General features: G+C 43.3%; 2 protein-coding genes across 7 annotated transcripts in view; one reads left to right on the forward strand and one right to left on the reverse strand.

The window, feature by feature from the left end:
* Nucleotides 1-416: 416 nt before the first annotated feature.
* hes6 (hes family bHLH transcription factor 6) lies at nt 417-2,393 on the forward strand (the record flags this gene model as incomplete). The annotated part of the gene is made up of 4 exons (XM_080725728.1): nt 417-491; nt 1,156-1,245; nt 1,361-1,442; nt 1,948-2,393. The coding sequence occupies 4 exons, from the start codon at nt 417-419 to the stop codon at nt 2,391-2,393; spliced, it is 693 nt and encodes a 230-aa protein (XP_080581854.1).
* Nucleotides 2,394-5,504: 3,111 nt separating this feature from the next.
* The window catches only part of per2 (period circadian clock 2), a 43,531-nt gene continuing 36,149 nt past the window's right edge, over nt 5,505-12,886 (reverse strand). For all 6 annotated transcript variants that reach the window (XM_080726329.1, XM_080726330.1, XM_080726331.1 and 3 more), the window contains 6 exons: nt 12,560-12,823; nt 11,376-12,265; nt 10,277-10,457; nt 9,521-9,731; nt 7,101-7,245; nt 5,505-6,904 (listed from right to left, as the gene is read on the reverse strand). In XM_080726329.1, the coding sequence (XP_080582455.1) occupies nt 6,821-6,904; nt 7,101-7,245; nt 9,521-9,731; nt 10,277-10,457; nt 11,376-12,265; nt 12,560-12,823 (1,775 nt within the window). In that variant the 3' untranslated portion in view covers nt 5,505-6,820. The remainder of the gene's footprint in view (nt 6,905-7,100; nt 7,246-9,520; nt 9,732-10,276; nt 10,458-11,375; nt 12,266-12,559; nt 12,824-12,886) is intronic.

Consider the following 12,886-nt stretch of genomic DNA (forward strand, 5'->3'; position numbering starts at 1 on the left):
TACTTCTTCTGTATAAGAAGTAGAGTAGCTATATTTATGCATTGCAGTATTGATACTTAAGTCAAAAAATGTGAGTCGGCTATTTTTCCCACCACTGCTTCAATTTATTTATATGTTATAAATGTCTTCCCCCCCCCCCCCCCCCTACAATGAGACAGATAAAAGCCCCTTGACCGACGATTGGCTGTTGGAGCAGCCAGCTCCCGCATTCACATGTAAATCAACCGTTATAAATAAGTGCCCGTGCCCTCATCCCCTCGCTCCAAGCTGCATAACAAGTCCTGCATCACCCCGTCTGCAACCTTTGTTGGCAGCTGCAGGGACCGCCAGCCATCTGTCCCATTGACGAGCTCTGTAACGGCTGGATTAGACAATCACTTCTGTTCTGTGGCAGAGCCTGGGTTAACTTCACCAACATGGCCCCCATCCGCAACAACACGAACGGAATGGACAGGGATGAGGAAGATCTTGGCACTAGGGTGGACAGAAAGGTAAATGATGATGTCTTTATCATGCAATGTGATGATCACGGTGTTTATGTTTACTTTTAACCAGTCGAGGGAAAAGTGGCCTACTTAGGCTACATGTTTAAGTAAAAGTATCAATACTGCAATCATTGTAGAAGTGCGCTGTTACAATTAAAAGTTCGGAATTCAATATTTAGCCTACTTGTAGTACTTGAGTAAAAAGTACAAAAGTAGCCTATTAGTCTACATTGTTATCAGAATGTACTTAAAGTAGGCTACCAAAAGTAGGCCTACTCATTGTGCAGAATTATGTCCCATTTCAAGATTACGTTTTCAAATATGTAGTGGCGTAAAAGTAGCAATATTTGGATCCGAGATGTGGAGTCGAAGTTCAAGTAGCCTATATTGGAAAATGGAAATACTCAAGTAACGGACAAAAGCCTCAACACTGTAGACCTACTTGAGTACAGCACTTAAGTACATTTACTTACTTTACACCACTGGTGGTATCGCCGTAGCTATTTAACAAATAGCGAAATGTACAAGCACACACAGCTTCGAGTCTTGTCGCTTTGTGAGCGTGTATTTCTTTTTTACGATCACAATAGCGTGCCCAAATAAACATGGACAAGCCGGATTGAAAGCAAAGCCACTCACATATCGTTTTGTTTTGTTTGTGTATTTACAGATCAGGAAACCTCTGGTTGAGAAGAAGAGGAGGGCTCGCATCAATGAAAGTTTACAAGAACTCAGAGTTCTTATGGCAGACACGGATGATGTAAGTTGAGCTATATGCAAACATTTTTCTTATACAACATTATTGTGCGAGCCTACACGAATGGGGACTGAATCATCATATAGCATAATAACCATAAACTAACTGTTGTTTACAGTTGCAATCAAAGATGGAGAATGCTGAAGTGCTGGAGGTGACAGTGAAAAGGGTCGAGGGTATTCTGCAAAGCCGGGCTCAAGGTAAACCTTTAGCTATTCGCTACATGTGTGTAATAAGCTAGCCTACATGTTATGTCTATGCTTGTGAGGACTTGTTTTTTTTAGCAGCTTCTGTACTCACTGGTTTATGGTTTTGAGGTACTTTTAACTTTACTGGAGTATTTCCAATTATCAGTACTTTTACTTCTACTCTGCTGCATCTCAGAGACAAATAGTGTACTTTTACTCCACTACAATTAGCCTATTTGAGAACTTTTGTTACTGTTATTTTATTATTATTTTCAAACGATTATTATTTGATTATACGTTAAACTTTAAACTTGAAATGTAATAATGAGTACTTTTACTTTTGGTACTTTAAGTACATTTTGATACCAATACTTTTTGTACTTTTACTCAAGTACATTCAGCCTTGTACTTGAGTACTTGAGTATTTCTACATTGCAGTATTGATACTTTTACAATGAGAGTACTTTATCCGCCCCTGCTCACTGAGTTTGTCTCGTGTTTTTATGTTTTTTATCAGAGGTGGACGCAGAGAACCGGGAGGCGTGTGAGAGGTTTGCTGCGGGATACATCCAGTGCATGCACGAGGTTCACACTTTCATCGCCAACTGTCCGGGCATCGACCCCGCCATCGCCGCAGAGCTCCTGAACCACCTCCTCGAAAGCATGCCCTTGAATGACGAGGACCGTCTCCAGGTGATACTGTCGGACATCGCCAGAGAATGCCCCAACAGCAACAACAACAGCACTTGGCCTGTGTCTGAGTATGCAGCACTGATCTCCCCCGGGGGAAGGAGCTGCTCATCGGCCCTGTCCCCGGCTCCCTCGACCTCCTCCTCCACCGACGACTTGTGCTCTGATCTGGACGAGACGGACTCTGATCAAAGCCAGATCTTCATGGAAGAGGTCGAGAGTCTGGGTGCGTCCCCCTTAATGTACAGTGAATCAGTATGGAGGCCATGGTAGATACAAAGTCAATTAAACCAGTGTTTCTCAAACTTTCACATTTCACGGTCTCCCAGGCCAGCCCAGTGTACATTTGTACACTGTCAGAGTTACAGACTTGTATGGGTCAGTCAGGTCATAGACCCCCCCTAAAGGAACCCACAGAGTCCCTGGAATCCACTTTGAGAACCACTGAATTAAACAAATGCATTATGCTTTTTTTCTTCTTCTTTTTTTTTTTTTAATCTTTTTTAATTTTATTTGTCTTCAGACCGTTGTGTGTAGGACATGTTATGATAAGACTAGCCTACTGTTTTTAAGGACTGTCAGCTTGTTGAATGACATCTGATAAGCTCTTTGTGTAATTATTTTGGTGTTGCAATTGAACTAATAACTAAACTTTATTTAAGAATAACTATTTAAAAACAACTTCGCAGAGATCCATAATTAGACCCATAGGGTGTTCACCTGTTTCATCAAAGTGGAAGCAGGTATAGGCCTAGATATAAATATGTACATCATGGCTGCATAGAAAAATACATGTCCCAGTGTTAGTTGTAAGTCATTTTCGATGTTTAGGCCTGTGTTTACAATTTTGTATTTATAAATGTCTATAAATGTCTGTTATTACCTCAGCTGATTTTCCAGTTCATAAAGTCTTACACTGACTTTTCAATATGTCTTTTGAATAAAAACGAATTCACTGAATATAATGAGTTGTGTGGTAGCCTATTATTTGATACAGTGGTGTAATAACTAGACCTTCGTTTACTCAAGTACTGTAAAGAACTATTTTGATGTAGCCTATACTTTTACTTGAGAAGTTAACATTTTCAATCTGCCTAATACGAAGTTGGGGCATAACTCGGTTCAACCGATAAATATTGTGAAAATAGCAGATCTACAAGCTCACAACGCCTACGAGTTGTTGTGAGCTCAGCTTGCAGAATGCAGATCTGCTATTTTCAAAGTCTTTGCCTCTTTCTTATAGGCTAATTTGACAATTTGGCCAATGTTTGACCAGATTTTATAGTAGTCCTAGCCCTATAGGCCTATAGTTTTTTTAGGTAATTAAACATATATAAAGACTTAAAGGACTTAACTACTCCTTTAAGTCTATATATATTTTTAATACCTAAAAAACTATATGCCTATAGGCTACTATAAAATCTGGTCAAACACTGGCCAAATTGTCAAATTAGCCTATATCTTAAATTATGACTTCACTGTCTGGAGATCCCCCAAGATCACCTGGGCTGGGGCTCCTGACTGACCCAGAGGTTGAGAACTACATTTTGATCATTTTGTAATTTTATTCTAGTAGGCTAACATTTTGAATAGGTAATGCCTGGCCTTGTAACTGAGTAGAGTCTAATCAGTAGACTATAGTTTAGTGTTTTCAAATTATTGGCTTAATGAGGTGAGAATGGATTGGGGTTATTACTTATTAGTCTAAAACCTTAGCTTTGTTCAGTGTGAAGGCTGTCTGGATTAAGAGAAATGCCCAATAGTTAATGGAATGTGACAGGAATGTTGTGCATGCATACCAGTATAGCTGATGATAGATGTGGGTCATTTCTAAACAGGCTAAAATCACAGTAGGGCCTATCAGAGACGCCAGGCTAAACGTATTTAAACTGGGTTAATTTCTCTGTTTAGAAGAAAATGTGTTCTTCCTATGCCTCGATTGGTATTTGCGCTTTTCGGTAGACAAACACACACTGTCGTGAAGTTAAAGTAGGTTATGTCTAGCCTATACCTATTACCTATTATCATTCTCAGCCATTCTCAGATGGTGCAGTGGTGTAAAGTAACCACGTAGGCCTACATTCCAAATATTAGACCTATACTTTTAGGCCTACTCCACCACAATTATTTGCTTTAGTTACTTTGTAAATTTAGATTAGGCTATTGTTATTACATGAACAACTTCAGCCCTATAGCCTACATTTCGGTCATTTGAAAATAGCCGATCTACAAGCTCATTGTGAGCTAGCTTGTAGGTCTGCTTTTCAAGATACAAATTTCAGTGGAATGGGACATTCTGCATAACGAGTAGGCCTAGGCTACTTTTACTTTTTGTAGGCCTACTTTAAGTAGGCTACATTTTTATACCAATAGCCTACTTTACTTTTCTAACATTTTTAATTCCGGACTTTTACTTTGTAACAGAGTATTTCTACATTGTAGCCTAGGCTATCGATAATTTTACGCAAGTAACAAATGTGAGTAGCCTACTTTTTTCCACCACTGCCCAGGTGTTGCGACAAATGAATACGAAAAGAAGCGACCTGTAGTTAAGGTTTTAGGCTAATCTCAGCTGGCACCTCGATCAAGTTCTGATGTCATCAAGTGTTACTTTTTACACTGTCGACAAACTGAAAGCTTTCATTCAGTTGGGATTTTTCTCCCTCCCATTTACGAAAAGGACAGTAGTAGGCCTAGGGCACCCTGACCCTATAGTTTATATGGTGCAATAAAATCTTACCCCGCGTCATTTCCAATGCCAAGAGCAGGAAGACAGCTGACGAGAGGCCTTGGCTTCTCAACTTTTATTTTTCGCAGATTTGTGTCGTGAAGCCCGGGAGACCGGATTTGCGGAACTCCAAAGGTGCAAATAACTACAGGGGGGCGGTTTTGGATGTTTCGCACCTCCTCGTCTACAAATTGGGGAATCTGAGGTGTGAACAGAGGGGATGTAAATCAGCATGTCCTCTTTGATCAAATGCGGTAAACCACGGAGGATCTGTGAGGACAGACCGGCTGCTATCTTTAAGCTTTCATTCAAAATTTAACAAGGCACCAAGCAAAGCAGACAGGCATGAACTAGGCCTACTACATGCATGCCAATCACAGGATTAGAAAGCTGTAGACTAAATTATATGTCACACGAGTCATTAATTGATCATACATTTAGGTAACTTGATGCGTCCAGATTAGGCCTAAATTATATTACACTAAAAACTGTTTATGGTCTATGTATAACACTTGACTAACATTATTACACCTTTATGAAAGACATGAAGCATGCTTAATTGGCATATAGGCCTATATCCTACAGATTGTTGTCTGATAGCCTATAATTTCCCTCTTCAGTCATTAGGCCTTCACATTCAACATCCAAAACAAATATGTATTTCAAAAACATTTTAATTTGAAAAAATTACACAAGAGAATATAGTCTCCATTTTCAAAAAGAAAAGAAAACAAACTGTACAGAAATTAGGATAGGAAATGTGCAAGCTGCCATTTAAAATACACCTTAGAATGCTTGCTTAATAACAAACTGCAGCATAAGCATTAAAAGAGCAGAGAAGTGCAAACAAATAACATTATTGACCTTTTCAATTGCTTTAAGCCCGTGTAATAACCCTAAAATTCAACTTCAAAAGTGACCACACATTCAATCCATGGGCCTTAGCTCCCATCAGCTAGAAATTTCAATTCACAGCAGGAAACTGTACCTCAGAAATGAAGGTGTCAATTGTATGTGTAAGATGTTTGCAAGAGACACATCCAAAACTGTTTCGTAAGACACTTTCACACATGCTGACATGACCAAAATATTGTTCTCACACTATCATGCGAATTTCACCCTAGTCTAGGCCCATTCTCTTCTTCAACTAGAGAATGAGGAGTAGAGATGGTCACCATCTAAAAGTCAGACATTACAAATACAGATTTGTAACTGTAAACACACACAATATCAACAGTCTCAAAGGTTGTTGGTCCTGTTTGCTTTTTTGCTGGCTGTCTTATATTATAATGTACACATCTGGTAAACAATGTACCTGCTTTAGGAGGAGAAAAAAAGAGAAATAACTGAGAATTAGAAAGATTTCAACAGCCAACTGAAAGGTGCATCATGCTAGTGCTCAAACTAATCAATGTTTCCCGACAATGTGTGCCAAATTAAACAAAATAATATATATAAGGCGACCTGTTATAATACCACCATGAGGCCTTTGGACAGAGATTCTTCCATGGCTTACTGGGAGTGTACATGCAAAGTTTTGCGCCGTTCCAACGGTGCCAGAGATTAGCTGTTCACAGACACTCTGACTGACTGACACAAAAGCACACACACAGATGGATGGACGGGAGCGAAAACATAATCTCTGGCCTTCGGTTGTGTGGCCTGGCGGAGACAAATTACAAACAGAGAATGAGACAGTGCCGTCAGCAATAGTTCATGTCATGGCTGCTGGCAAAGGAAACTTGGGCTCTGAGTCACATCATTGATGATGGATGCTGCTTTGAGCCAAGTCCTTCACAGAAGTGTCTGTTGATAGTGAGTCACTTAGCGTGACAATCCTTATACAGCCAAAGTACTTGAATGCTGGTGAGTTACCAAGTGCTGATTAACGTATGTGTTTAACAGATAGGGTGGGTAGATAGTGTGGTTAGGTGCCAGGGCGGGGACAATGGCGTTCCAAGGACTCCTTTCCTCAGGCAGTGGACCATCCCGACGACTCTCTATGCCCGCAGTCCACATGCAGCTGCTCCATGGTGTCGTCACAACATGAACAGATCTGGTGATCGTACATCAAACAAATAAAATAGTTTAAGTGAGAGAAGAAAGGGAGCATGTTCGTTTTTCCATGAAACACGCAGAGACAAAGAGGTCACTACACAGCAAAATCCTCTGTGTCAATTTCACTCAGATATTTTTACATTTAGCCTACTCTTGGGAGAGTGAGAGAGAGAGAGATAGATTTCTTTGCTTACCTTGATGTCAAGAGACCTGGGCAGGCCTCCCTTCTTTAACCAGGGGTGAACCTCCATCAGTTCTGTCTTCTGGTCTTCTGTGAAGCGAGGCTTCTGCAGACGTCTCAGCTTCTCTCTGTCCTCCCTGAGGACCCGTTGGATGTCACTAGAGAGAGACCAAAACACACACGCACGCACGCACGCACGCACGCACGCACGCGCGCACACGCACACGCGCACACACACACACACACACACACACACACACACACACACACACACACAAAAAGATCTCAGGATTATGTTTTCACACAAGAAAGTCTGGTTCAGAGATAGAGGAAGAAGGAAACATCCTCTAAATGTGATAATCTCTCAAAAGGAATACAAATAAACTATGGTGAGTGGCAATCAACCTCACCAATCAGCCAGGATGTGTTTTGTCTCTGTCTACCATCTAGTGGCCAAAAGTAGTCACTTCATGTGTGAGGCAAGTACAATGAAAGCCAGTCACTCATAGCCTGGCATAGCCAGCCTATATACTAATGCAGCTAACTAACTGCAGTATCTATCTATCCATCCCCTCCTTGCTTTAACATGAGTGGATGTTCTAGCTGAGCTAGGCTAAGTCACTCACACCGAAGCTTAAACATAACTATACAAATGAACTAGCATAGATCAGACAATATCAATGTAAGACATGTAAAATAACTACTGGTATTTGCCTTTGAAGCTGTTACTTTTCTTCTTCTTTCTTTTTTTCTTTTTTTTTACAATTACATGACTTTTTCCATCACTTAACACCAGTGAGGCATTGGGGGTCATGTGGTCCTCCAGAGTGAGCCATTAGGCGAGTGCCCGTACCCAAGCAGCCAATGGCCTTGTACGTCGACTAGTCCACCTTTGACTAGTTCTATTTGCAAACTGATAGGGTTGGAATTGGTTATAGTCAATTTCGAAATTGCACATAGTACTTAAATATTGACAAGAAACATATTTTTGGTTCAAAAACCTCAACATCCAATGTAGCAGCATAGCTGAGCTTGACAAGATGACCCAAAGCGACAAGAATGTGGCATCAGGCACACAACCTTGTGTGTCATGCAGGATGACGGGCTAAACACCTGGTTTTAATGGAGTCCCATATCTGTTTACACTACACTATACTCTGCCAAGCTGGAGTATTAAACGTGGTTTTCCACTCCAAACATTAAGTGCATCTTCCTGCGTTTGGGTCCTGCCTGTAATCTCCTGACAGTCCCTCATAACAGGCAAACATTCTGCAAAAATAGCAGGCGCATAGGGCACATTGGCGCAGAAAGCTCCCAGCTGGCCGGACCATTTGCTCTGTCTTTCCTCCCGTCTCTCTCTTCACTGTGACAAAGTAATGTAAAAAGAAAATGTATTAGCTCACGTGTCATAACGCAATGCGTTGTGAGCGTGTAGATCAGCTATTTTAGCTTTTTGAAAGTATAAACATTTTAAGTGGTTAATATCGGTGTAGCCTACTTTGCGTCCCATTATCATGTTTCTAGTACAATAATAGGTTCTACATGTTCAGTTTGAAAGCTTATTGTTCCGTTTCCACCATGAAGGAACTGAGAAAACATTTCCTTTTGTGTTCTTACGCCTGTTCAACATTCTAGGTTAAACATAATCCAACCTGGATGAAAGATAAATCTGACCAAGGACTGTACACCAGTGGTTCCCAAACTTTTCAGGTTGAGGCCTGAAAGAGAGACCAGTAAGACTCCCTAATCGGGAGATAAGCGACTGTCAGGTCGCATACACAAACTTTAGAAGGCAATCGTAGTCAATCAGGAGGGAATATGGGAAATGGGACAGATCCATGTTGATGACATGGCTTTAGAGATACTGTGTACCGCTTTGTGTGATTTTAGGGCAAAATTTGTAGGAGCAGTGTCCAAAAATGGGTTTTGCAAGAATCGGCCTCATATGGTGGCGCTAGAAGAGGGCCATGTGCGAAATGAGGGGTGGTTTGGCAGCCAAGGAGTGTGTGTGCAAAGTTTGGCATGGATAGGGGCAACGGTGGCGGAGATATGAGTAGGGCAAAAGTGTGACGTGGCGGACAGACAGACTGACAGCCGGTGGAGCTTTTCATAGTAACTTGCGACTTGCCGGTCGCAATTAGATGTTTGCCTGGGACCCAAACTAGAGAAAATATCTACAAGCGCACAACGTGTCGCGCCACGTTGTGTGCTAGTAGATCGGCTATTTTCACTAATTCTTGATTATTATTATTTTATTATTTATGGAATTTTTCAGATGTGTTTGTTTGTTTGTTTATATATTTTTTTAAATGTAGGGGGAACAAATCGTCGTGATCCATACAAATTGGTCTGTGGCCTAACAAATGGGTCCCGACCCACTGTTTGGGAAAGTACACTGTACACTACTGCTCTCACCCGTCTCCTCCTACTCACTGTGAGGGCAGCTGATAGGTCATCATGAGCGTGTGGTCTGTGCTGGCTGTGAGGGCCCACAGTGGGTCCTGCAGTTCATCCTTGATTATGTCTTCACTCTGATCTACCTCCTCTGTGGGCTTTCTCTCCTTGCTGCTTAAATGACCTTCCACCTTCTGGCTGTTCTGGGATGAGTCCACACTGCCAAAGTAGTTACTGCTGCCGTTGCTTCCTGGGGGACGTGCAGAGAATGTTAGGGAGGCAGGGGCTGAGATTTCTAAAAGGGCTGAGTGTGTTGGAGGTGCAAACAAAGGTGCTTCTTCCATGGATTTAGTTTTTTTTGTGACTCAGGAGCTTTAAAATGACTATTAGGAACCCCTGTCTTAATTTTGCATAAGATACCAGTTGATTCAAGTCCCCTGCACAACAGAAATTAACCATACATTTGCGCTAGGACAGAAAAATCCAACACTGTTTACAATCCGTCTCAAAAAGTGCTGATATCTGTGTTGTTTGCACCTACAAGACAATTGCAGACTCGGCCAAGCCATCAAAAACCTGTACAGTATGTGGGTCTTTAAGAATGCAGTATACTATACTATCCCATACATGAATTTTAGGGGTGTAAAGGTACACAAATTCACATTGAACCATTCTGTATGAGCCTTTCGGATCGGCATGCATTACAAACAGAACAATGGACTATTTGTTCATACAGGATGAGTATTTACAGGTATATATTATGTCAATTTGTAAACATCAGAGAAGTCAAAAGACCTTTTCCGTTGCTGGAGGCTCCACTAGCAGAGTGTCCACTGGCAGAGTGTCCACCAGAGCCCATGGAACCTGAGGTGGCCGAGCCAGTGCCTGAACGAGAGTCTGTGTGGAGAAGTATGTCCAACATCGAGGAAGAGGACGAGTTGACATCGCTGTTGTTCCCATCGCCGAGTGAGCTCCCCTGTAAAAGAGGAATTCATGATGAGGCTTGTAAACACAACCTCCGACTGCACTGAATCAGTCACAACAGATTCACTCTGCCTGCTCCAGACAAACTAGATTACTGTGCGCATGCTGAATGGTGACTTCATCTCTTTAGACTCAAATGAATGTTTCGTTTCACTGATTCCCCAACACACCAGTAACCCCATGAAAACATACTGTATGTGTCACACTGTACACTTCAGTGCAGTTCCATATCACCGGCCACTTAATTAGACACACCTCTCCAACTGTAAATTAACGCAAATGTCAAACCTGCCAACAGGGCCATGCCTGATTCAGCCCGGGAAAAAGAGTTGGAGAGGCCCTCATTGCGCGCTATAGAGAGAGATCTCTCTAGAGCGCTGCTGCTACTCAAAGATTTGCCATTTCAGATCATGACAAGTGACAAGCCAGTGGGCTAATTACATATTCCGTCATTGTCGGGTGGAAACCTTGTATGTCCAAAACCATTTTAAAAATGATTTAAACTAGTGAAAACAGCAGATCTACAAGCACACAACGCCTCGCACCGCGAGGCGTTGTGTGTTGTAGATCTGCTGTTGGCCAATGGCCAGCACGTCCCTGCCTGCCAAACATATATCAGCAAATCAATGCATTTAGGCCTATAGACATGGTCAAGACGGTCTGCTGCAGTTCAAACCGTGCATCAGAATGGGGAAGAAAAGTGATCTAAAAGACAATGAAAACTGGTTGTTAGCATCTGGTTTGAGTAGTACTGTACGTATAAGAAACCACTGATCTACTGGGATTTTCACAGTCATGTCCCCCATGTCTTTTCGGCTTCCTCATGCAATCCTCTTAGTCCTAACATCTCAGCCTACAGTACACTTTATCCCAAGACAAATGCTCACAGAAGCAGGTTATGTAAATGTACCTGTTGCGGTTCCTTCCCCATGGCCTGGCTGCCGCTTGGAACTTTCTCCCTCTCCGCGGTGTTGTTCCCTTGCTCTCCAGTAGAGAGCACCATGCTGTCCTGTCTCTCCATGGTCCTCTGACTGTCCTCCAGCTGCAACAGGTTGAGCTGCAGTGGAGAGCTGCAGCTGGACTGGACCCCAACCCCAGACCGTGGCGTAGAAGAGCCAGACAAGCCCTCTGCGTGGGCCACAGGCAATTCCGAAGGAAAGGACAACAACGGGGACAGGCACCAAGCCTGAGGATCGAGGGGATTCTGAGGACTACACTGGTCTGTGGGGGCAGGCTGACCTGGGAAGGGGCCCTGGCCTGGGAAGACAGTCTGATGAAAGGGCTGGGGCATGGGGAAGCCACCAGCCTCTAGCTGGTAAAAAGGCTGTTGTGGAGGTGGAGGTGGTGGTGGAGGTCCATTGCCCACTTGAGGAAACACATAGTTAGGCAGCACAAGGGCCATGACAGGGGTCACCATGGATGCCGTGTAGGGAGCGTGGGGAATGGCTGGGGTACTAGCAGGGACCTGGCTGCACTGGCTGTGTCCGAGGGCCGTTAACGAGGGGTCTAGACAGGGTGTCAAAGTGTTTTCTCTGGAATACACCTGGAGAGGATATCCTGGCATAACAGTAGGAAAGGCCATGGGGATGGTGGACTGGGATGTGTCGGAGGCAGACCAGGAAGTCTGGTTGAGGCCCTGGTTGATAAGCGGAGGCCGGCGCTGCTGCCGTCTGTGGTGGGACACCGTGCTGTCTGACGACTCTGTGTGTTTCACGCGTTTAGACTTGGTCTTCTTGTTGCGGGCGCCACGGTGGGTGATGGGCTCTGCACTGCGTTTGAGAGACCTTGCAGCAGGCACAGCTATTGGGATGAGAGGATCGGGTTAATTTAGCAAACTAAAATCAATTAACCACATGCATGTCGTAATAGAGGAGCATTTGGCGAAAATAGCGTATCTACGAGCACACAACGCATCACAAACCGACACATTGTGAGCTTGTAGATTGGCTGTAGATTTGGTGTAGAGTGGGGAAAAAGGAGGTACAGTGCCATATGGGGGACTGTGGTCAACGAAGTATGTGGAGTGTAAGGGGTTAACTGTCCTATCCGACATGTGTGAGTGTGGAGACAGCAGGGCTGTGGCGTGGTCATTACCATTACTTGGCATGGGTCCCCTGTGTCGCTCCAGGTACTGAGAGCAGTCGGCTTCGAAGGCCCTGACTCCTCTAATCTCTCTGAAGCGGTACAGGAAGGCCTGTTCCTCCTTCTGAGTATGAGCTGCCAGAACTTGCTTGGTCAACCCTAGTTTCTTATAGGGCTCCCTCTCCTGGATGGGAGGTGAAACAGCCCTGAGGGGAGGCCCAGGGGTCTGGTTGCCCTCTGTTGTCTCCCCTACTCCAGACACATCCTTGACGATCTCTGTATGGAAAACAGAGTGGAGTAGAATTAAACTGAAGCCAATGAGATTCACACACAATGAGC

This window comes from Nannobrachium achirus (genome assembly GCF_963921795.1).
Source record: "Nannobrachium achirus genome assembly, chromosome: 5".
NCBI lineage: Eukaryota > Metazoa > Chordata > Actinopteri > Myctophiformes > Myctophidae > Nannobrachium > Nannobrachium achirus.